Source organism: Mauremys mutica, chromosome 2 (genome assembly GCF_020497125.1).
Source record: "Mauremys mutica isolate MM-2020 ecotype Southern chromosome 2, ASM2049712v1, whole genome shotgun sequence".
Classification (NCBI taxonomy): Eukaryota; Metazoa; Chordata; order Testudines; family Geoemydidae; genus Mauremys; species Mauremys mutica.
Window position 1 is genome coordinate 221539441 of NC_059073.1, and position 21962 is coordinate 221561402.

At 45.5% G+C, this 21962-nt stretch overlaps 1 protein-coding gene across 10 annotated transcripts in view; it reads right to left on the reverse strand.

The window, feature by feature from the left end:
- ZCWPW2 (zinc finger CW-type and PWWP domain containing 2) overlaps nt 1–21962 on the reverse strand; it is a 178171-nt gene that overhangs the window by 130814 nt on the left and 25395 nt on the right. For all 10 annotated transcript variants that reach the window (XM_045008027.1, XM_045008019.1, XM_045008024.1 and 7 more), the window contains one exon: nt 21622–21781. In XM_045008027.1, the coding sequence (XP_044863962.1) occupies nt 21622–21781 (160 nt within the window). The remainder of the gene's footprint in view (nt 1–21621; nt 21782–21962) is intronic.

Below are 21962 nucleotides of genomic sequence, written 5' to 3' on the forward strand. Positions count from 1 at the left end.
TATTTTTTTTTTGTAATTGGGCCCCTTTCAACATAGAACGTGCATTCCAAAGTGCTGCAGAGAGCCCAGTTCTGTAGCTCTTTATTGTGTTTAACTTCCTACTTAATGAAATCAACATTTCGAATCTATACGGACTGCAGAATGAAACCCCAAAATGATCTTAATTCACCAGAATACTTACAATATCATTCATAAACCCTTTATGAAGCACTCCTATAGAAAGTTTATCCTGATCTATAACAAGATGTGACTACATAATATTTAATTTTTATCTGAAAGAACTACCTGACTAGTCTGTTAGTCTATAAGGTGCCACAAGACTCCTTGCTGCTTTTACCTGACCTACAGTATTAATGCAGTCTTGTAAAAAGTACTAGGCCAGGAAATACCTACTATTCCAGTCTGTAAGATTTGTGTAAACTTTGCAAATGTAGCCTACTTGTATTGGGAGATGGAAAGTGCTCTCTGGGCTAGTTATTTGGAGAGGAGAAAGTGAGATGATGTGGTGATTATGTGGGTAAGCAGAAGAAAGGAAGAAGAGAGAACATGCATTTGTGGAAGGATGTGGTGATGATGGAAGGAGTGCTGCCACTGGGGGAAGGTGAAGTGGTAGAGGCACCAAAAGGATGCCACACAGCATGATGAAGGTAGGTCTGTTGAAGACTCTCTTGAGGCTTCTTGGATATCTTCCTCCAGTTCTTTGCAGCCTTGATCTATCCTCACCTGTATTTAGGGTGACCAGATGTTTCGTTGTTTGTCCCGCATCCCGACCGATGTATGATTGAGATGCCATTTGTCCCGATATTTTGCACTCAGGCTTTTTTTTTTTGGCACTTCGGCGGTGCCCCTCCCTCATGTGTCCCAATATTTTGTTCTTGTCATCTGGTCACCCTACCTATATTCTGGATGCAGAGAATGAAACAGTAAGAAGAGTACAGATGACAGCATTTTGAGAGGGCTACTAAAGGCAGCTCCTAGAGGAGTTGGCAGCACAGTCTACAGATTAAGCACCAGATTCCACCCAACTGCTCAAGTAATTTACTTGCTGTGAATGAGTAGAAGCTGCAATACTGCATATATGGAAACACACTGAACATTTTAAAATAGCACTTTAGCCCTTCTATAATATGCACGGAGACAGATCAGCTGAAATTTCATTACTATAAAGGAAATTGATATTTTAGAAGAAAAAACAATTACAAATGTTTGATGTAAGAGTAAAATTTATTCTTGGCGTACTATCCTCAGTCCCAGAATGCATATATACATATATGGCTGAAACACATTTACAAGGAACATTTTCTTTAAGTAGCACGGCAAATCCATCCTGAAGAAAATGGTTTTATCTTGTTGCTAGGGCCCAGTATTTAAATCTGCATCTTATCCATGAACATTCAGAAGTTGTAGGGTTTTTGCTCTCTGTGATAAAGAGTATTGAATACTGCCGATGAACGTCTTATCTTCTACCAACATCCAAGCTGTTTACTGGAGCTTCCCTGACTGAGTATTTTTGGGCTCTTTATGTTAACAGATTTTCTTTATGGGAATATGCAGAAGTGATTGAAAAGAGAGGTCTGAGAAAAAATGGTTACTAAGCTTTCTGTAACTGTTGTCTTTGAGATACATTACTTATGCCCATTCCAGTATAGGTGCTCACCCCGAGTACAGCCGCCAAAAAGTTTTCCCTCAGTAGTATCCATCCGGTCAGCTCTGGTGCCCCTTGGAGTCTCACAGTCATAGCACCAGTATAAAGGGTCTTGCCAAACCACAGCCCCCTCATTTCCTTCTTGCCAGCCAACTCCAACAGAGGGATAGGAGGGAAGGTCTTGGAATGGACAAGAGCAACACATCTCAAAGAACAAGTTACGGAAAGATTAGTAACCATTTTTTCTTTTTTGCATGCTTGGTCATGTGCATTCCAATATAGGTGACTCTCAAGCAGGTGCAGGTGGAGGGTTCAGAGATTATTGACATGCTGATTGCAACACCACTGTGTGACTCCCTCAAGGCACTCAATATATGACCCTGCTGACCTGACCCCCGTTTGATTTCTTCTTACCATCTGTGGTGGCACTGGAACTGTGTTAGCTTGCTCACCTGCAAGTCTTCCCTTAGCCATTCTTAGTTTTCTTTTTTGAAATACTGTGCACTCTTCAGAACATTTTGAAATCCCTCATCTGACCGGTAAGACTGTAGGTATGACTTTGCTTTGTCCAGTTGTTCCATTGCTCCAAGTATATCAAGGTCAACACTTTGGTCTTGCTTACATTTATTTCAAACACTATGTCATGCCACAACACTTAAGCCACACAGAAATTTAAAGTGATGTAGGTTTCTGGTGATTCCATTTCCCTCTGCCACTGTTCTCCCATGAACAGTTCCTGTCATAGCATTATCCTCCATAATGGCAACTATGGCATCATCTATCTTCCCAATTTGGTGTTTGATAGGCTTTATCACCTCCACTCAACTTTCCCATCGTGTGGCACTCAGTAGTTTCAGTGTCAGAGAGGATGTTCCCAGATGTTGCTTCAAAATTTGCCATTGATGAGTTGATGCAGAGAAAAATACATAAAATGCTTTCATTTACATTAAAAAATTTAGCAGCCTCACTAGAAACTGATGCTGCACCACTGACCACCAAGTTCAATGAATGAGAACTGTATAGGACAAAAAAAGCTTGAGGGTTTAACTCTCGGATCTGTGTCTGCACTCCTCTGTTCTTTCCTCTCATGTTGGCACCATTATCATAGCCCTGATCTCCCATGTCAGCTACCACAATTCCCGTATCTTCCAGCTTTTGAAGAAGCACATTTGTCATACCAGCTCCTGTAGTATCATCAATGTCAATAAATTCTAGAAAATGCTCTCTGATAGTCACCGTTGCAGGGACATTTTCACTAGATTTGGTTGTTGTTACAAAACGCACCATTAAAGTCATTTGTTCCGTATGGCTGATTTCAGGTGTGCAGTCCAGAATAACAGAGTAATATCTTGCTGACTTCAGATCTGACACAATCTTCTGTTTGACTTTGTTGCCAGTAACTGTATGATCTCATTTTGAATTGTTTTTCCAAGGTAGTGGTGTGTGTACATTTCTTGGGTCGTGACTCTTCTTAGATGCTGTATTCCAGGAACATCTAACTCAGCCATCAGCTCCACAATTTTAAGGAAGTTTCCATTGTTTGGGACATACTGCTGATCTGAAGTGCCACGCAGTGCTAGGTTTTGGGTAGCAAGCATTCTCACAATGGCAGAGAACTCAGAACGTTTTGCCAGTAAAGAGACTCTGATGCAATCTTCTCCTGATGCTGATCATCTATGGTGGCCTTTAACCTTAGTCTCATCCCAAGCTCTTTCCACCTATGGAATGCTCTCTGGTGATTTGCTGCCTTCTCATGGCATGCCAGATTTCTAGCCAGATTTTTCCAGTCCTTTGTTCCTGCAGAACCCAATGTGGCTGGAACATTAGATTGGAAGAGTTTGCAACAAAAACAGTATGTAGCATTCTGTGTTTTTGAGTACATAAGCCATAGCCTCTCCACTTTCACACCATTGGGGATTTCACACCATTAATGTGTTGGATGGAAACTTCTATTTTCATTGTCTTTGGGGAACATGAAGTTTTTCACTTGCTATTGCCCATGCAGTACAAGTAAGTCCCTCAGGCTACTGCTCAAGTGAGTCCACAGTCCTGGATCATCTAGACTTAAGGAACTAAACTCAGCAGCAGCTGTTTCTTGCGCCTCCACCACACTCTTCTCTGATCTACACTTTTTTTCAGGAATGTGCATAGTTACATCCTTTTGAGATGGAGATATGAATGCTGCAGTAGTTGCCAGGTCACCTGCACTCTGACTAACTGTAAGATCAGGCATCTCGTCACCACTCACATCCTCACTAGGGCCAGAAGGCTCACCATGAACATTTGTGTCTATGTATCTCAGGAGACCTCCTTCCTGCTTAGATAGAAAAGCTTCCTTTGCTTTCTTGCTTGTTTTTTTTTCCTCTCCTGAATGCTGCCCCAGAGGGGCATTTTCTTCTTTCACTGATGACTGCTGTTCTGTGCCAGCTATAGTTGGTCTCAACACTCAATTGAAGGGGACAAATAAGCAGGCTGGTAGCAGGGCCTGAGTGAGGGAAGATATCAATGTCTTAAGGGCCTAACTGTCTCCTACTACTTCAGTTGACTGCCTGTTCTCCTCAAGTGGGTTCAGGGAAGTAGCAGGAAACAGGAAGCTCCTTGAGAAGCTGGTGTTAAATTAGTCCTGGCTCCTGAGGGTGCTAGAGAGGTACATAAGAGGCTCTTCCTCTCTCTCCCTGCAGCTCCTGCTGCTTTCTGTTATTCCCTCTCACCTTTTCTCCTGCCTGCCTGTTATGTCTCTTGTGCCCTCCTTCCACCAGCACAGCACTTTGCCATCTCTGTGCATCTAGAGCAGAGAGAATACATATGAATCAGCAGCAGACAATTTTCTACACTCTGGGTCCTAGTGGCACCCTCCCCCCCAGTCTGGCACCTGAGGCAGCCGCCTCAGTTCGCCTCATGGTAAGCCCTGCTGAAATGGCTTAGTACTTTCTATGTAGAAAGCCAGTGACGTCTGATGTCTAGCGAGTGGAGCCTTTGTTCTTCTCTGTTGACATGTGATTTTGGATAGAAGACCAGTAGGAAGATGTCCTGCCTTATATGGAACTGTGAAACCACGTTTGGAAGAAAAGCTGGATGAGGACGCAATTGGACCTTGTCCTTGAAGGATACCATGGTTCTGGAGAATATGGTGGTTCTGAAGTCTTGGGAGATCTTACAACGCTCTTGCACGTGAGCTTCCCCCAGGCACTTAAGGCAGCTGAAATGGGAGGTCACTCACAGGCATAGGCTTATGGCACGAGGCTGAAGGCTTAAAAGCTAGAGACCAACGCATGGTCCAGTACTGGGCAGAGACTAACCCTGCTTACCAGGGTTCCGCTAAGCTAACTAACTACTAAGATCAAGAAATAATTATATACAATGAAGGTTGGAAAAATCCACTGAGAGGGTACTTGTAGAACACAAGGACAAGATAGTTCCAGTGACCTTAATGGGTGGTAAGAAGAAACTGAGAGGGGCTGCATGACCCTTATATCAGTGCTATGAGCATGCGACTCCAGTGGGCAACAGAGCCAACCCGACGAATACCACTGAGGGAAAACCTTCTGGCAGTGGTGCTTGGGGCAAGCACATGCCTACTTTGGAATGGACATAAGCAAGCACTTGAAGAAGAGCCAAAGCCTTCAAGTCTAGCAAAGAGCCACTAATTAAAAGGAACTTCTCCTGGCTGATGTTTCTTACTGGTTTGGGCAGCAAAGGAAATGGAGGGAAGGCATAAAGTAGCTCTGCTGCCTATGAATGGGAGAGTGCTCCCTTGTTCTTGTGTGTGCAGAAAACACCTCTAGACTTCAGTATTTTTCTAGTATTTACACATCCACAGAACATGAAGAAAATATGGCACCAATGCAAGCCTTTTTGTGGCTAAGTGCAACTGAAGAATCCAAGACATTGAAATGTTTTATTGAAGTAGGTTCCATGGACTTTGATGTCACATCTAACTGTCAACTGAACATTAGATGTGCTTTGACAAATCAGGATATTATTAGTGCTGCAGTTTGCAGATTTTTCAGAAACACTGTCACTATTCTTGGCTCTGAGAAAGTTTCCCAGTTAGCAAGAAATTTCTGAATGTAGAGTTAACATTTTCCATCATAAGGAAAGTGCACTGATGTTCTAAAGAGCTCTCCAGTGCTCCCCTTTCAACTGCAATGTTTGGATCTCCTTGAATTCAGAACTGGGTTGAAGGACCAGTCCAGCCCCATCTCTTAAGGTTAAGGCTTTAGAAACAAAATCTTGCCTCCTGGGAAGAAAAAAACTCTGTCCTAAAGTCTTGTTCAAGGTTTTCTGCATAAACTGTACCTTATTGGCTAGAAGTTTTGGGAAAGGTCTCAAAAATGACATCTTGAGCAGCTCGACCATTAGTATACTCTCCTTTATCCCAAAAGAAGAAATTACCTATCCTCAAGAAGAGAGAAAAACTACCCAAAAGAAAAAATAGTAATATAGCCTTGGAGACTGCTCAAATGGAGCTCTCTCACAGAATAAAATATTTTTAATTAAATACATAGTATGCACATAAGGAACTAATGATAAAAGGACTGTAAAATCTGGAAAAATATTTTAAAAAGTTGAGAAAAACGTTTTCTTAAAGGCAATATTGGAATTCCAAAATGGAATTCTTTACAAATTGGTTAGAAAGAAAACTGATGTTAACCAGTGTACCTCGCCAGTGAATAAATGTGTGTCCTCAAGTGGTAAGACAGCTTACCATTTTTAAAACTTTATGCAATGGAGCAGTTAGAGCTGTCATATATACTATGTGCAGAGAACCTAAATTGGGGATCAATGGCAAACTATTTGTAACCTAGGAATGAAAGATACCTGATTTAAATCATGAGTATGTGTTACATTAGTGTATTTATGTGTGTTTAATTTTCTGCTTCGAAAATTGCTAATGAAGTGCTTTAGTACAAGCATCCGTTAGCTCACACGAGTTAAAACTGCCAATTTTCATTCAATATCAAATTCTGGAGAGCAATCTAACAGCAGCAAAGGCATGGAATGTTCAAGATATTATATTAAGATCTAAAGAGACATATTTGCAGCAATGTCAAAAAGCCCACTATGGATTCCAAATACTGATGAGAATAGAGATTCACTAACTGTGAGCCTAAACTTGGCTCAGGAGTCTACAAGGAACCCAAAGGCTATCTGCAAACTGTCTGGTTTTGGAACCATGAAGGATAATACAGACTACAGCTCCTCAACAATGTAGTGCCATTTAACTCCACACTCTGCCCAAGGATTAAGTCCATGATTACACTTCCACACTGCCATAAATAGCAGTTAAGAAGCTGGTGAATGATTTTAGGTATCCAGACACTACAGAGGCACCTTGATATTATGGCATGGATACAGTATAAAGATCTATGTAGTGACAGACTGGGGTAATCAGTGGCTCCAGTAGGGGAGAAATGGGGTGAGTGATAGCTGAGGAGAATCTGAATTATCAGTATAGGTATTCTGGTGGGCTGTGCCTGAAACAGCTATCAGTCCGTGAGAGGGCAGAACCACTGAGCAAAAGATTCTCCCTTTCCCATTGTGATTTGGGGGAGTAAGAAGAGATCTCATGACAGTGCTCCAACATCCTCTGCAAAGAGACTCATCGGATCCCATTTCCAGCTTTTTCTCTTTCCCTCCACTGAAATCACAATCCCTGGGAGATGAGGACAGGATAAAAAAAAAATAAAAGGAGGGATGCACAAGCTTTCTACCCCTTCCCCAACAGCTCTACGATTGCACTATCCCATCATGTACAGAGCCAGAGCATCCTCAGGATTGGTCAGCCAAGAACAGAACAAGGGACTTCTCTGTCTCAGGATCTCACAGTAACGTAGGTAAGTGATAAACTGAAGACTGTGCTTGATGAGATGATTAATATGATAAATGGAGCATGATCATAAGGAGCATGATCATTAAATTTTCAAGAAATCAACCATTTTTAATAAGACCAGTGTTCAGTCTGAAACTTTCCCATGCCAAGGATTAGTGGCTCTCAGGCTGAAAAGCACTTGGGAGGATCTTTGAACTGAAAGTGTTTTTTTCTCACTCACAATTTTTCTTTGGAAAAATTTTAATCAGATAATTGTTTTGTTACCAATAGTCAAATTATCAGTCAGACCAAAAAAAACGGAAAATGTATTGCAAGAAATTTTAAGACAATTTCCCCTACAATGCACACTTTGGATTGCAGCCTCAACTTTCTCAAGGTTTTTTAAAAGTGGCTGAAAATCATCTGACAAGCTTTATAATTAAACTGCAAAAAAACTTTCAAATATAGTATATAACACTGCCTTGCAAAATTTGTCATGGTTCATAGATCCATACACATTTTAAAATCTCAGGGACATATTTTTTCCTACAATTTCCCAGCTGGGATGCAGTTTCCAGGAATAATTTCCCAGTTCCAGGAACTAAAATATGACACATTAAAAAGATTAAGTTAAAAACCATGAGAATGTCAGAGTTGTGAACTGGAAAAAGTTCTGAGTCTTGTGGTAAAACACTTCAAGTAACCTTACTTATTGGCATGATATATTTGTGAGAAAGACATAGCAAATCTCAATTCTTATGACTTAAATGTGTCTTCAGAGCTTGTTCAAAAATTAATCCAATTTTTGAGTACCTTTGCTAAAAGATCTGATAGTAAGTAGCAAGCTCTAAATTTCAAACATAATTTTGACCAGGTAATTGAAATTAAGCAATAGTAATAATAATAAAGCCTTACACTTACAGCATCTTCCCTTCCAGGATTTCAAACTACTTCAAACATTTTGATTAAGCTTCACAATGCCCTTACATGAGAAGGATTGTAATAATTATCATCCCATTTTACAGATGAGGAAAAGACACAAAGAACCTAATGGCTTGCCAAAAACCCAAACCAAACCAAAATAAACACCCTGACAAAAATACCTTTAACATGTACCGGTGCAAGAAGAAAAAATTATTCATTTTTTGTATTTTTATTGAACTACTTAACAGAACATTTTCAAGAGTTTATGAACTTTATAAAAGGTTAGTGAAAGTTATTTTAAATGTCAGGTATATAATTCAAAACTTCTAAGTGAATGCTAACAGACCTTTATTTACTAATAGTTAGGTTTCTGAGTTGATTTGGCTATTCTGTTTTATAATAAATACTTTTAAATATTAGATGGGACAATGCCAAAGTTAATATTATGAACATAAATAAGATGAAATTGACAATGTTCTAGCTTACATTTGAAGCATCTCTTTTAGCAAGTTAATTTTTTCAAATGAATATTTTAAAACAATCAAATTTAATAGGAATATTATTTTATAACATTTCTGGCAATCATATGGATCAAAATGTCAAGAGTTCTTTACTTTTTTACACCGCCAATAACTTCAGATTAATATTTTCACATGGCAACTCACTTAAATTATAAGTTTACTCAATATTTAGTTTTTGTTAATGTATCTTCTGTGGTAGCAATAGTAGAACAAGACGTAAAGTAAATGAGTAAGCTGTTTCTATTTCTCAATTCTCATTGATACTACTTGCATTTCTAAATATCACTGATAATTAGAAATTAATATAACTGGCAATTGTTTACTTTTCTTTATACACCTCTTGAATTTATTTAAATCAAGCTGGTAAATCCATGCATATAAATAAATGTGACCTTAATGTCATTAGACTGACTAAAAAGCTCATGAAAAAGTTAGGAATTTGTGCTCTCTTATTTCAGTCATTATGATATCTTGATTTTTCCCATTTCCAGTATGCTTCCTTCATATCCATGGACCACAGAAGAGTCCTTAAAAAAAAAAATACAAAGTAAAGTATTAAGAAGAGTCTCAATTTTAAATTCAGCATGGAAGTGTGTATTCATGGTGTATTTAAATATAAAGTCTCTCCAGATGAGATGAGCGATGGCTTCTTCCATGAATCTTGGGGGATTTTTTGGAATGAAGGATTAGATAAATCAAGGATTTATGATGTTTTTGGTTTGTAGAGCAAACCTCTTCTCAATATTTCCATGACCCACTTATTTGAGGTAGTGGATGTTCCTCTGAGAAGAGTAGACGTCTGCCTCCTAGGAACTGATGGTGTCAGATTAAAGGCCAGAGTCATATGGTCTTTTGCTTGTTACATGGAGGTGCAGTTTCTTCTGGAGATGCTACACTGGTTGGCTTTCTTCCATCTTCCGCAAGTCTAGTTGCCTTTTCTGTTATAACCACCAAATGGTTGTTGAAATCTTTAACAGATCATATAAATTTTTCTCTGCTACTTGGGCAAGGGGATTTTCTTTTTCTTCCACTATTACTTTAACACAGTTGTAAAAATGTTAAACTGTGTCAACACTAGGTGTTAAGTGTTTCAAATCATGTTAGCCAACTCAATTTAGGTAACAACTTTTAAAAAAACATTCTTCCTAATCTAGACAAAGCTGTAGTCCTATCCATCTGGATTACTGAATCTAGTTTTCCCCATATAATTTTTTTTTAAGAACACAGATTAGATTAAATCAAGATTAGCCATTCAAGCATGCAACTCACTCATTGCAGATATATTTGTGATTAAAAATTAGGTCTTTAATAACATGTGAAACAAAGAGCACATTCCCAAGATTTGAGAAGGAGAGTCTATCAACTTTACAGTACCAAAGTAAAGCCCTATGATTGAATGGGTTCTATGACTAGGAGGGCGATATTAGAACATAAGAATGGCCATAGTGGGTCAAACCAATGGTCCATCTAGCCTAGTATCCTGTCTTCCAACAGTGGCCAATGCCAGATGCATCAAAGGAAATGAACAGGATGATTATCAAGTGATACATCCCCTATCGACTAGTCCCAGCATCTCGTAGTCAGAGGCTTATTAATATTATTAATTCCTTTCAGAAATCTTGTGATGGGGAGATAACTGATATGGGAAACCCTTATTGGCAAACCCTTCACTGGCAAAGGCTATGCTGAGATGTCACCATGAGATGTCAACAAGGAAAAGCTGAGATATTTTGAGTATTTCTTGTATTTAAAGTAAGTTATTTGGATGCTGCAAGAGGAGATGGACTATTTTCCTCTACCCAGAGGAAAATCCTTTTCTACTTCCAAGTGTAACATTTCAAAGTAAATAGATTTCTAGATAGTAGCAGAATCTCCTGCATTTACACAGCACATGAGAGCAGATGTACTCATTGTTCTGTGAACCAAAGCATAAGGTGAAGCAACTCTGGATTATGATGCAAGATGAGTCTTCTGGAAAGAGAAAATCAGTTAATACCATTTAAAGAAATGGAGACTCCTCTGAGAGATCTTCATCTCCGTACGAATATTGTCTGGCCCATGCTGCAGCAGCCAATACGACTTGGACTATGTTCTGTTACATTCTTCTGATTACTCATTGGATCAATGAAATCAGTGAGAAGATGTATAGAATTCCTTTGTTCCAATCCAACAGAAATGCATCTTTGATCAAATCTCCATCCACGACTGCTCTGAAGCAAAATAAAGGATATGTCTCTTCCCATTGAGCAACAGTACAGTCTATGGACAAATGACCCCAATTTTTGAACAGCAGCTCCACCATGGTCTTTCCAGTGACAACTTTTGTTGTCCCTGAATCCTGAACCTGCTAGCAAATGTTATTTGTGTCAGATGTAGAGGTATCAAGTGTACTTCAAGAGCCAGGCACCAATCTCACAGGGCCACTGGCTGCTGACAGTTGAGTAAGAATGTCCTTTTTTGTTGATATAACACATAGCTACCATATTGCTCTTAGCACTTGAATAATATAGTTTTGGCCAACTGCAGGAAATATATATATTAGAGCCCCCATATATATTGGAGTTCCAGAACATTTATATTGAGCTTTATAGTCCACAGGGGGTAGAATATGTGATATATCAACCTCCTGAAGGTGAGCTCTCCAGTCTGTGATGATCACAACAGTTGAGAATGAAAATTGAAATGAACTCCTGCAAAACAGTGTCTGGGAATTCTCACTAGCAGAGAATCCTGAAGACTTTTGGAAACATACTCTGGAAAGCTCCCATGTAGTTCATGTTGGAGTTAATTTTGCTGCCGATCAGTGCTGTACCCACTTCATTCACAGATAAGCATAAAGTGACAAATGAAAGAACCCAGGAGACCTAAAGCCTCAGGTGAATTATCACTGCTTTTGTAGGTTTGCTTAATAAATTTCTCTGAAACTCTCTGCTACAAGATGTGCCTTGGCCTAACACAAGTTCAGGACAGTCCCTATGAAGGAGATTTGTTGGGCTTGTACAAGTGTGGACGTGTCCCAATTTATCAAGAGACTTAAAAATTTAAACTGTACATCCTTTATGTTGGACTTCTACATACAGGAATACCTTGATGCTTGAGATGGGTTGTGACCATTGTTAGGCCCTTGGTAAATACTGCTAGTGTGGTAGAAAGGACAAAGGGCAGCATCTTGATAATGGCTGTCCACACACACACACAAAAAGACGGTTACTCACCGTTGTAACTGTTGTTCTTCGAGATGTGTTGCTCATATCCATTCCATGTAGTTGTGTGCGCGCCGCGTGCACGTTCGTCAGAAGACTTTTACCCTAGCAACTCAGTGGGTCGGCTGGGCGCCCCCTGGAGTGGCGCCACCATGGCGCCGGATATATACACCAGCCGACCCACCCACTCCTCAGTTCCTTCTTGCCGGCTACTCCGACAGTGGGGAAGGAGGGTGGGTTTGGAATGGATATGAGCAACACATCTCGAAGAACAACAGTTACAACGGTGAGTAACCGTCTTTTCTTCTTCGAGCGATTGCTCATATCCATTGCTCATATCCATCCCAAGCCTTACGTAGGCGGTGGGGTCGGAGTGAGATGTTGCAGAATGCAAACTGCTAAGCCAAAGGCTGCATCATCTCTGGACAGTTAGACCAAAGAGGCAAAGGTCCGGATAGAGGACCAGGTAGTAGCATGACATAGCCCCTGGAAGGGTATGTGAGTCGGAAAGGCAGCAGAAGAAGCCTAAGCCCTGGTGAAACGAGCAGTAAGGTGGCTCGACGGAACATGGGCCAAGTCACAGGAGGTGCAATGCATGACGTCACCCAAGATGGAAAGCTCTGGGAGGAGACAGGTAGGCCCTTCATCCGGTCTGCCAATACAACAAAGAGTTGGGGGCGTACAAAAAGGCTTGTCCACTCGACATAAAAAGCAAGCGCCCTACGGACGTGTAGGGAGGGTAAATGTGCTCCCGTCGCAATGAATGGGGCTTCGGAAAGAAGACCGGAAGGAAGATATCCCGGATGATATGAAAGGTCAACAGCACCTTAGGGAGGAAGGCCGGACGTGGTCACAACCGCCCCTTGTCCGTACGCAACATAGTGTACCGTGGGTCCACTGTGAGAGCCCGAAGCTCGGAGACTTGTCCAGCCGATGCAAAGGCTACAAGGAAAAAACTGTCCCTCAGGACAGGTATCTCAGCGAGCATGTTGTCAGTGGTTTGAATGGAGCAGGCATAAGTCTGCTTATAACCAGGTTGAAGACCCAGGAGTTGGTGGGGGCGGCAAACCTGGGGGCATAAATGCCCCAAGCCCTTGAGGAACCTAGAAACCACAGCGTGTGAGAATATGAAGCGGCCACTCTCCCTTGGGAGGAAGGTAGAGACGGCTGCCAAGTGCACCCTTAATGATGAACTGTGCCAGGCGCTGCTGTTTGAAGATATAGGCAATCCAAGAGGAAATGGATCAGAACCTCTGTGGGGGAAACATTGTGTTTCATAGCAGCAAGAGAAAAACTGCAAGTTGGGTGGATACGTTAACCGAGTGGAAAGCTTCCTACCACCCAGGAGAATCCTGTAGAACCGAGGCAGAACAACGTAACTCGGATCGGTTTAGGCCCGCAGCAGGCATGCAGAGATGTGCAGGGATTGAAGGTCTAGGTGGTAAAGCTTGCCATGATCCAGCGTTATGAGGTCTGGGCAAAGAGGCAGGGGAATCGGTTGGCTACCGATAGGTCTAGCAACATGGTGTACCAGTGCTGCCTGGACCACGCTGGAGCGATCATGATCAGATGCGCTCTGTCCCTGCGGAGTGTTAGGACCTTGCGAACCAGCAGGAGCGGTGGGAAAGCGGACGGCAGACGGCTCGTCCACGGCATCAGAAAACAGCCAAGATCGAGCCCGGGGAGAGGCCTTGGCATGAGCAGAACTTCTCTCTCGTACTGTTCCCGCGAGAGCGAAGTTCCGGAAACGTAATGGATAACATCCGGAGGAATCAACCACTTGAGAGACAGGAAGGAACTGCTGAGGTGATCCAGAGTGTTCCGGACCCCTAGGAGAAAGGACACTACCAGGTCCGTCGATTGAGCTGTGCAGGAGTCCCTGCAAAGGGAGGAGGACCGTGCTCCTCCGTGCTTGTTTATGCAACGGGTGTCCGTTGTGTTGTCTGTGAACACCGAGACACAACAGCCTTGTAGGTGCTGCTGAAGCTCCTGGTACACAAGGCAGACTGCTCTCAACTCCCGGACATTGATGTGCAAGGGCAGCTGTTGAGCCAACCAAAGGTCTGGAGTGGGAAACTGACCCAAGTGAGCACCCCAGCCAAGAGATGGGGGCGTCCATCATGAGGGACACCGAGGGTGAGGGTGAGGTGGATCGAACAGCACCCCTGCACACGTCAGGGAGGGCGTCGACCCCCAGTCGAGGGAGCCTAGGACGCTCGGGGGGATCGAGGCGACCATGACCATGCTGTCTCTGGCCGGGTGGTACACTGAGGTGAGTCACGATTAAAGTGTACGGAGGCGAAGCCTGGCATGTTCGGTTACGCACGTGCAGGCAGCCATGTGGCCCAGAAAACCTAGGCAAGTTCAAGCCAAAGTTGCCGGGAAGGTCCGTAGACCTTGTACAATGGTTACCATCGCGTGAAATCAAGGCGTAGGTAAGCAGGCTGTGAGATACTGAAGTCCAGGGTGGCCTCAGTTAAGTCTATTCCCTGAGTGGGAATCAGGGTGGATTTCGCTATATGGAACATCAGGCCTAAACGCAGGAATAGGACCTCGTCGATGCCCACACGAGTGGTAACTTGGGCTCCGGTGGCCCCTGGAATGAGCCAATCGTCCAGAGACGGAGAACGTGTATCCGACGGTGGCGGAGAGGGCGGTGACTACAGCCAGACACCGTGAATACACAGGGGCTGTATAGAGGCCGACCGGGAGGACCGTAAACTGGGAATGACGGTTGGCCACAAACCGGAGGTACCTTCTGTGCGGAGGATAAATGGCGACGTGAAAATACGCGCCCTTCATATCGAGAGCGGCATACCAGTCTCCGGGATCCAAGGATGGGATGACGGTCCCCATGGATACCATGCGGAACTCCAGGTATATCATAACTTGTTGAGCTCCCGCAGGTCTAGGATAGATCTGAGACCTCCCTTCACCTTGGGGGGATCAGGAACTAGTGGGGCTAGAACCTTTTGTCCCTTTCCTCCTTGGAACCTCCTCTATAGCTCCGATGGTGAGGAGCGCCCGCACCTCTTGCAAGAGGAATTGCTCGTGAGAGGGGTCCCTAAGAGGGACGAGGAGGGATAGGTTTGCTCGATTGGTGGTTGGGAGGACCCTGATTTTGGCCCTTTAGGGGTCCCGACCAACGCCTACGACTGCCTCAGCATTGCCTGCTGGCAAAGCCCTGTCATTGTCTAGGCGTAGGGTAAGGGCGGTGAGGCTGGCAGAAAGGTCGGCAGTGAGACATCGGCATGTACATGCCGAGAGGGAGTGCATAGTGACCTCGCTGTCCTTTGGGCCTTGCAGCCTAGGGTCAGTTTTGAGAACAGGCCTTTGTCATTGAAGGACAAGTCCTGTATAGTGTGCAGGAGCTGCGAGGGAAGGCTCGATAACTGGAGCCATGAAATGCACCTCGTGGCAACACCCGAGGCCAGAGTCATGGCTGTGGAGTCCGCTACATTTAACAAGGTCTGGAGGGAAGCTCTCGCCACTTTCGGCCCTTTTTCCAGGAGGGCATCAAACTCTTGACGGGAGATCTGAGAAACCGACTCCGTAAATTCTCCCACCGCCACCCATAGTAACGGCTAAGCAGGGCTTGCTGGTTTGCTACGCGAAGTTGCAGGGCCTGCCGAGTACATCTTATGGCCCAGGAAGTCCATTCGCCTAGCCCCCTTGGACATAGGGGCTGGTCCCTGTAGGCCATGGCGTTGCATCTCATTGACGGACTAGATGACAAGGGAGCAGGGGGAAAGACGTACATATAGGTGCCCGTCGCCCCTGGAGGATACCATGCACATGCATTCGACTCCCGTGCCCACAGGCGGGATAGTGGCCACTTGGAGATTCATAGTGAATGCCACCTGTCTCGGGAGGTCCTGATGGGCCCCCAGGCCGATTAGGGGAGGGCCCAAGGATTAGGCTTCTGCCACCGCCTCATTTGGGGCGGAGGGAGAAGAAAGGCCGGGGACAAGTGGGTCCTGTGTGGGCTCATGCTCCTGGACGACCTCCTGATCCGGTGGGATGTGGGAATCCGGTGGCAGAACCGGACTTCCTCCGTACCGGTCGGAGGGGGATGGCTAACTGTCGCCCCTGGTACCCAGTGCTCTGACAGAACAGAGCGCGATGGGATCACAGGTAGGCCTTTGGTCTGATGGCACGCCCAAGATGTACAGGGCAGCCACTGATGGGGGTCAGGGTCCTGGCCTGGGGCACCCGGAAAACTCTGGTGTGCACATCCGAATGGATGGCCATGGAGAAGTTAAAGCCCTGGGCAGAGTCTCCCTCTCCAGCTCATGGCGCTCGACGCGGCACCGGGGATCGGTACCGTGAGGCCTACCGGTACCGGGAGCAAGAATGGGACCTGCGACGGGAGCGGTGACGGGAGGCTGACCGAGATCTCGAGGCTCGACGCCGGGAGTGGCTACGGGAGTCCAGTGCCTGGAGCGGTGCCGGGAGCTGGATGGGCACCGAGTGTACCAGGTCGGGGAATGGGACGCTGATCGGTGCCGTGGGTACGACCGGTACCGATATGGGAAACGGTGCCAGGACCGTGAGCGGTGCCGGCACCTGGCTTGGCGACAGGACCGAGAACATCTGCGGGACCGTGATCGTGAATGGTGCCGCTCTGTGGTGCCGACGCAGGGTGGCCTGAGCAAGACAGGCTCGCCGATAGACAATATAACCCGCACTGGCGGTGCCGGGGGTTGAAGCAGCGCAGGCTCTGTCACTGCCATCAACTCCCTCGCTGTGGAAATGTTTCCGGCGTGGAGGGAATAGTGAGCTCAACCACGGCTCGCACCGGGGAGCGTTGAGGCGCTGGACTCAACGGCTCTTGCGTGGCCGGAGTCAACGGTGCCGATATTGTCGGTGCCGCAGCAAGTATCAGAACTGGGCAGATCGACTTAGTATAGCGCTCGGCTGCGGAGCAGGCGGCTCTGACGCAGCTGAAGAGCGAGCTCAACCGCGGCTCGTACCGGGGAGCGTGTCGGTACCGGACTCGACGGCTCTTGCATGGCCGGAGTGGACGGTGCCGATACTGTCGGTGCCGCAGCAGGTATAGGTGCCGGGCAGTGCGACTTAGTAGAGCGCTCGGCTGCGGAGCAGGCGGCTCCGACGCAGCTTAATAACAGGCTCGACCACGGTTCGTACTGGGGAGCTTTCCAGCGCCGGACTCGACGGCTCTTGCATGGCCAGAGTTAGCGGTGCGGATATTGTCGGCGCCGCGGCAGACATTGGTGCCGGGCGATCCGACTTAGCATAGCACTCGGGCTGCGGAGCAGGCGGCTCGGACGCAGCAAGAATCTTGAGCCTCTTCATCCTCCAGGAGAGGGATCCATGCCGGGTGGACATCGGAGCTATCGACGGCCGGTGCCGAGAGGCCTTGGCGGTACCGGCGATCCGGTGCCGAGGGGGCGCTCCTTAAAGACTAACCAGCGCTCGGTGCCGAGAGCGGAGGAGCAAGAGCTGCCTCCGTCAGGAGCTGCTTGAGATGAAAGTCCCGCTCCCCTTTGTTCTCGGATTAAAGGCCTCACAAATGTGGCACTTATCTGTGAGGTGAGATTCCTCGAAGCACTTAGGAGAGGATCTCTTGTCGGCATTGGCTTGAGGCCAGCCGAGCATTATAAAACCCTGTGGACCGGGCATCGGACCCGGCACCGGGTGAGGGGAAGGGGATAAACCCCGAACCCCTGTGAAATAAATATACTATACTACAAACAAATAAAGTTAACTACAACTATAAAAATCTGAACTATATACGATACTTAACGAGAGAAACTACGAGTAGCTAGGGAAGTGGAGGTCAGCTAAGCAGCGCTCCACTGTTCCAACGACCGACACGGGCGGTAAGAAGGAACTGAGGAGTGCGTGGGTTGGCTGGTGTATGTATCCGGCGCCATGGTGGCGCCACTCCAGGGGGCGCCCAGCCGACCCACTGCGTTGCTAGGGTAAAAGTCTTCCGACGAACGTGCACACGGCGCGCACACACCTACATGGAATGGATATGAGCAATCACTCGAAGAAGAACAGAGATATTTTCTGAAAGCCATTCTGATAACTACGTTAAAGTAGAAATCCTTTAAAATTGAGAGCCCTGCTCCACTCTTGAGAGCATTGGATGGGAAGCCTTGCTGCTGGTGTCAATATGCTATAGTTTAATTTTCCGAGTAAGCTCTTCAGTTTCCAGGGGACAGATGCAGTCTCTTTGTCTGGAGAAGTCTGAAAATAGAGAAGGTACACTCTCTGGTGCAAGGACACCACATGGCAAATGAGCTATTTGACAGTTTACTTAAGAGGAATATCTAATTTACAAAGTGGATAATCAAGATTCACTCTTAAATTACATACTACAGAAGTGAGGCCTTTTTTTTCCAGAGACATGTAAATAAAAGAGGAGCTTTACAGTAAAGCTTATGAAATATTTAAAAGACAAATCTAGATTTACTGATTCACCAAAAAAACCTTACCTTTCTAAAGGCTAATTCCAGTTTGTTTTAAGGTCATTTATTAATTTTGTTCAAAGTTTGAACTGATAAGTATGTATGTGTATTATATTATATATACATATAAAATAATGCATCATTGACTATTTTAGTTCCAGCTAATTAAACATGACTTCTCACAAAGATTTGGAGAAAATGAGCCAAAACCAGTTAGAAGATATGACTAATTAGTTAAACAAAAGTAGGATGGTAGTTCTGAACCCATCATGTGTTATCCAATTCTGTAAAGGAGAATGATGTAATTATATTACCGTATATGTCTCCCAGAAGAAAACATGTATCAATGAGGGTTGAAGAGACAGTGAACAATGGAAAAAATGTTTCAAACCGAAGGATAGTAAATAAAATACACTTCCTCTTCTTTAATTCAGATCAAGATATTGATAGCCATTGTACATTCAGAACACCAAAGTAAGGCAGTGGGCCAAGTTCACTTCTGATTTACCCAGACTTCTGCTAACATAAACAAGTCTGCAGGGCCACCACATATGAAGTATCAAGAGGAAGTTGCAGCTGCAATCTGCCAGGTGACCACAGACAAGCAATACAACCCCCAAAGTGGTATCTTTGCCTAAAGGGAAGCATGGTCAGGGCAGATACGAAACATGTTGACAAGGCTATTATGATGCCTTCTCTTGGCAACAGCAAGAGTATATTATTCCACTGGGCATTTTACATGTGGAAAAGCTGCAGGTTTGGAATAGCCTTGAGTGAGGCAGTTTTATGGCAAATATTTGTGACTACTTTTTTTCTAGTTCACATTGACAGTAAATGTACATTGAGGTTTTTGTTTTCTAGGCTCATTTTTTAAAAATACAGCAAAAACAGAATAATTGGAAATAACAGAAACAGGTGGTATTCTTTTAGGTTTGTTAAATCAGTAGTAAATCAGTAATCACTAGTGTGCTTTTGAGGTTGCCTGCGACTGTAAGTGTATAGTGCAAAAAAAAAAATTGTAAGAAAAAAGTGGAATACTCTGTATGAAAGTTGTAAAACTGGTCACTCTCCTTAAGGTCTTTCTGCATGAGGCTATTACTGTAAGTTTACATTCTCTGAAATTGCTCTAGAGAACAGAAATGTGTGTTTAAATGCAACTGCATAGGTTCATCTGAATCTGCTTTTTACATCCATCAGAATAAAAAATAATTTTATTAGCTGACTTTCAAATTCTTAAAAGTGAACCCAAGATTCCAAACAGTTAACACAATGTTATCTGTAGCTATTATACCTTGTAGCAGGGTGGACCCTGCTCCGGGGTTTTAAGGGGTTAAAAGTGGCCTGACAGAGCTGAGCTGATTGGGGAAGTGGCTGCAGCTGGGGGCCACGCCCCAAACTGAGGATCAGGGCCTTATAAAAGGTAGGGAAGCTAGGAGCCCAGACAGTCTCTCTTCTGCCTTTGGAGAGAGATGGGCCTAGCTGCTGGGAAAGAGAGACCAGGTACCTGAGTGCAGCAGGGCTGGGGAAGGCTGAGGAGCCGGGGAGCTCCAACCTAGAAAGCCCCAGGCTGCGGCCTAGGAGTGGGCCGATAGGTACTGTGGGTTGCAGAGGGCGGCCCAGGGGTAGGACAAAGCAGCAGGTCCAAACCCTCCTTGCCAGGGATGAGTTGGCTGAGACTGCAGTCTGCCCAGAGTGGGGGGCTAGACAATGACTGGCAGTAGCCATACACTGAGGCAAGGTAGGGATAGAGGGTGAGGGTTACCTAAGGAGGGGAGACCCAGAGAGATGGGGGTTATTGCCAGGGGGCAGCACCCCAGAGAAAGGGGCACTGGGTCCAGGGAGGGACACGGGGGCCAGACGAACAGGTGGATCACTGGCCTGCAGAGGGCGCTCCGGCGCTGGACGGAGCTAATTCCATGAGTCACCAGCAGGAGGCGCCGCAGGGGTGAGTCCGACCAGGTTACATGTGGCAAGCCAAGCAGGAGCACGAACCGCCCCTGATATAAGGGGCCAGGGCAGGGAACCCAAGGGAGTGATGGATCCCTGTTATCCCGGGGTCTTCTTTGCGGAGACTCCAGGCGTAGTCCATGGGTGGGGTTTGGAGTCAGCACCCCAGAGGAAGGGGACTGATGACCCACCGGGACTCCAGGAGGCGCAATGGGCCCTCCACGGACAGATGGCCCAGCTGGTGGAGGAACAGCGGGCCATGCAGAAACTCCTGCGGCAGGTGTTCAGGAGGGACCGCCAAGGACCAAGGGAGGAGCCCGGCCCTAGGGCCAGGAGGCCTAGGGCAGAAAGAAGGACTTGTTTTGTCTGTGCCAGGAGTGGGCACATAAAACGAGACTGTCCCTATGGGGCTGGGGGCAGGGTGCCTCACCCCAGATTGGGACAAAACCCAGTCCCTCAGACGGCACACTGGGTGAGGGAACCCAGGCGGCTGCGGGTGTGTTGGGCCTGAGAGAGGCGGGGCCACTTTTGGCGGGACTGCCTGGCCCGGAGGAACACGACCCAGGGCAACCCAGGAAGGGTTGGCCCAGAGAGGGACAGTGGGAAGAAGCAGGGGGCCCGGGCAATACCGAGGCGGGGAGCCTGTTGGCATTGCCGGGAGCGGGGCCACCTGAAGAAAGACTGCCCCCTAGTGGGGAGGGCAACACAGCTGGAGGCAGCCGAGAGAGTGGCTGACCGGCCAGTGGGCCACCCAGGGGAGGTGGTGAAGACCGCAGCTGGGATGGTGGGGACCCTGCGAGAGGGTCAGACCCAGACCATCACCGGGGAGGTCATTAACGAGGAGACCCAAACAGAGTGGGCCCAGCAAGAGACTGGGGCCCAGAAGAAACGGGTCCAGGAGACAAAATGGACCCAGGTGGTCATGGGACAGGCCACTTCTAACCCCTTAAAACCCCGGAGCAGGGTCCACCCTGCTACATACCTAAACAAATATTCTACTATTGATTCAGATCATATAGCAATTTTCATTCACTTTAATAGTAAATATATGAAGTAAATTATTTTAGAATATTTAACATGCAAACACATAAAATGCCAGCATTATGAAATGTTAATATATTATTCTACCTACCTTAATTGAGCTAGGGTAACGGCTAATATATTTCACAGCAACCCAACCTCTGGAATGGGGATCACCTAAGAATTCTACATGATTGCTTTCAACATATCCATCCATGTCATATGTCACATATTGTCCATTAAGAGGATCAGGACAAAGTATGCCAGGCCATCTTTAAAAAATAATTTGAGACACTTAGAAATGTATATTTTAAAACAACAAGCAATATCAATACCTCAGTTACCACCAAATATTTAAGTTTCTTCCTATCTGCAATACCTAAAGTGCCTAGCATATTTTAGGGCTCTATAAATAATAAATATAATAGTAACAATAGTTTTGTCACAAAAATC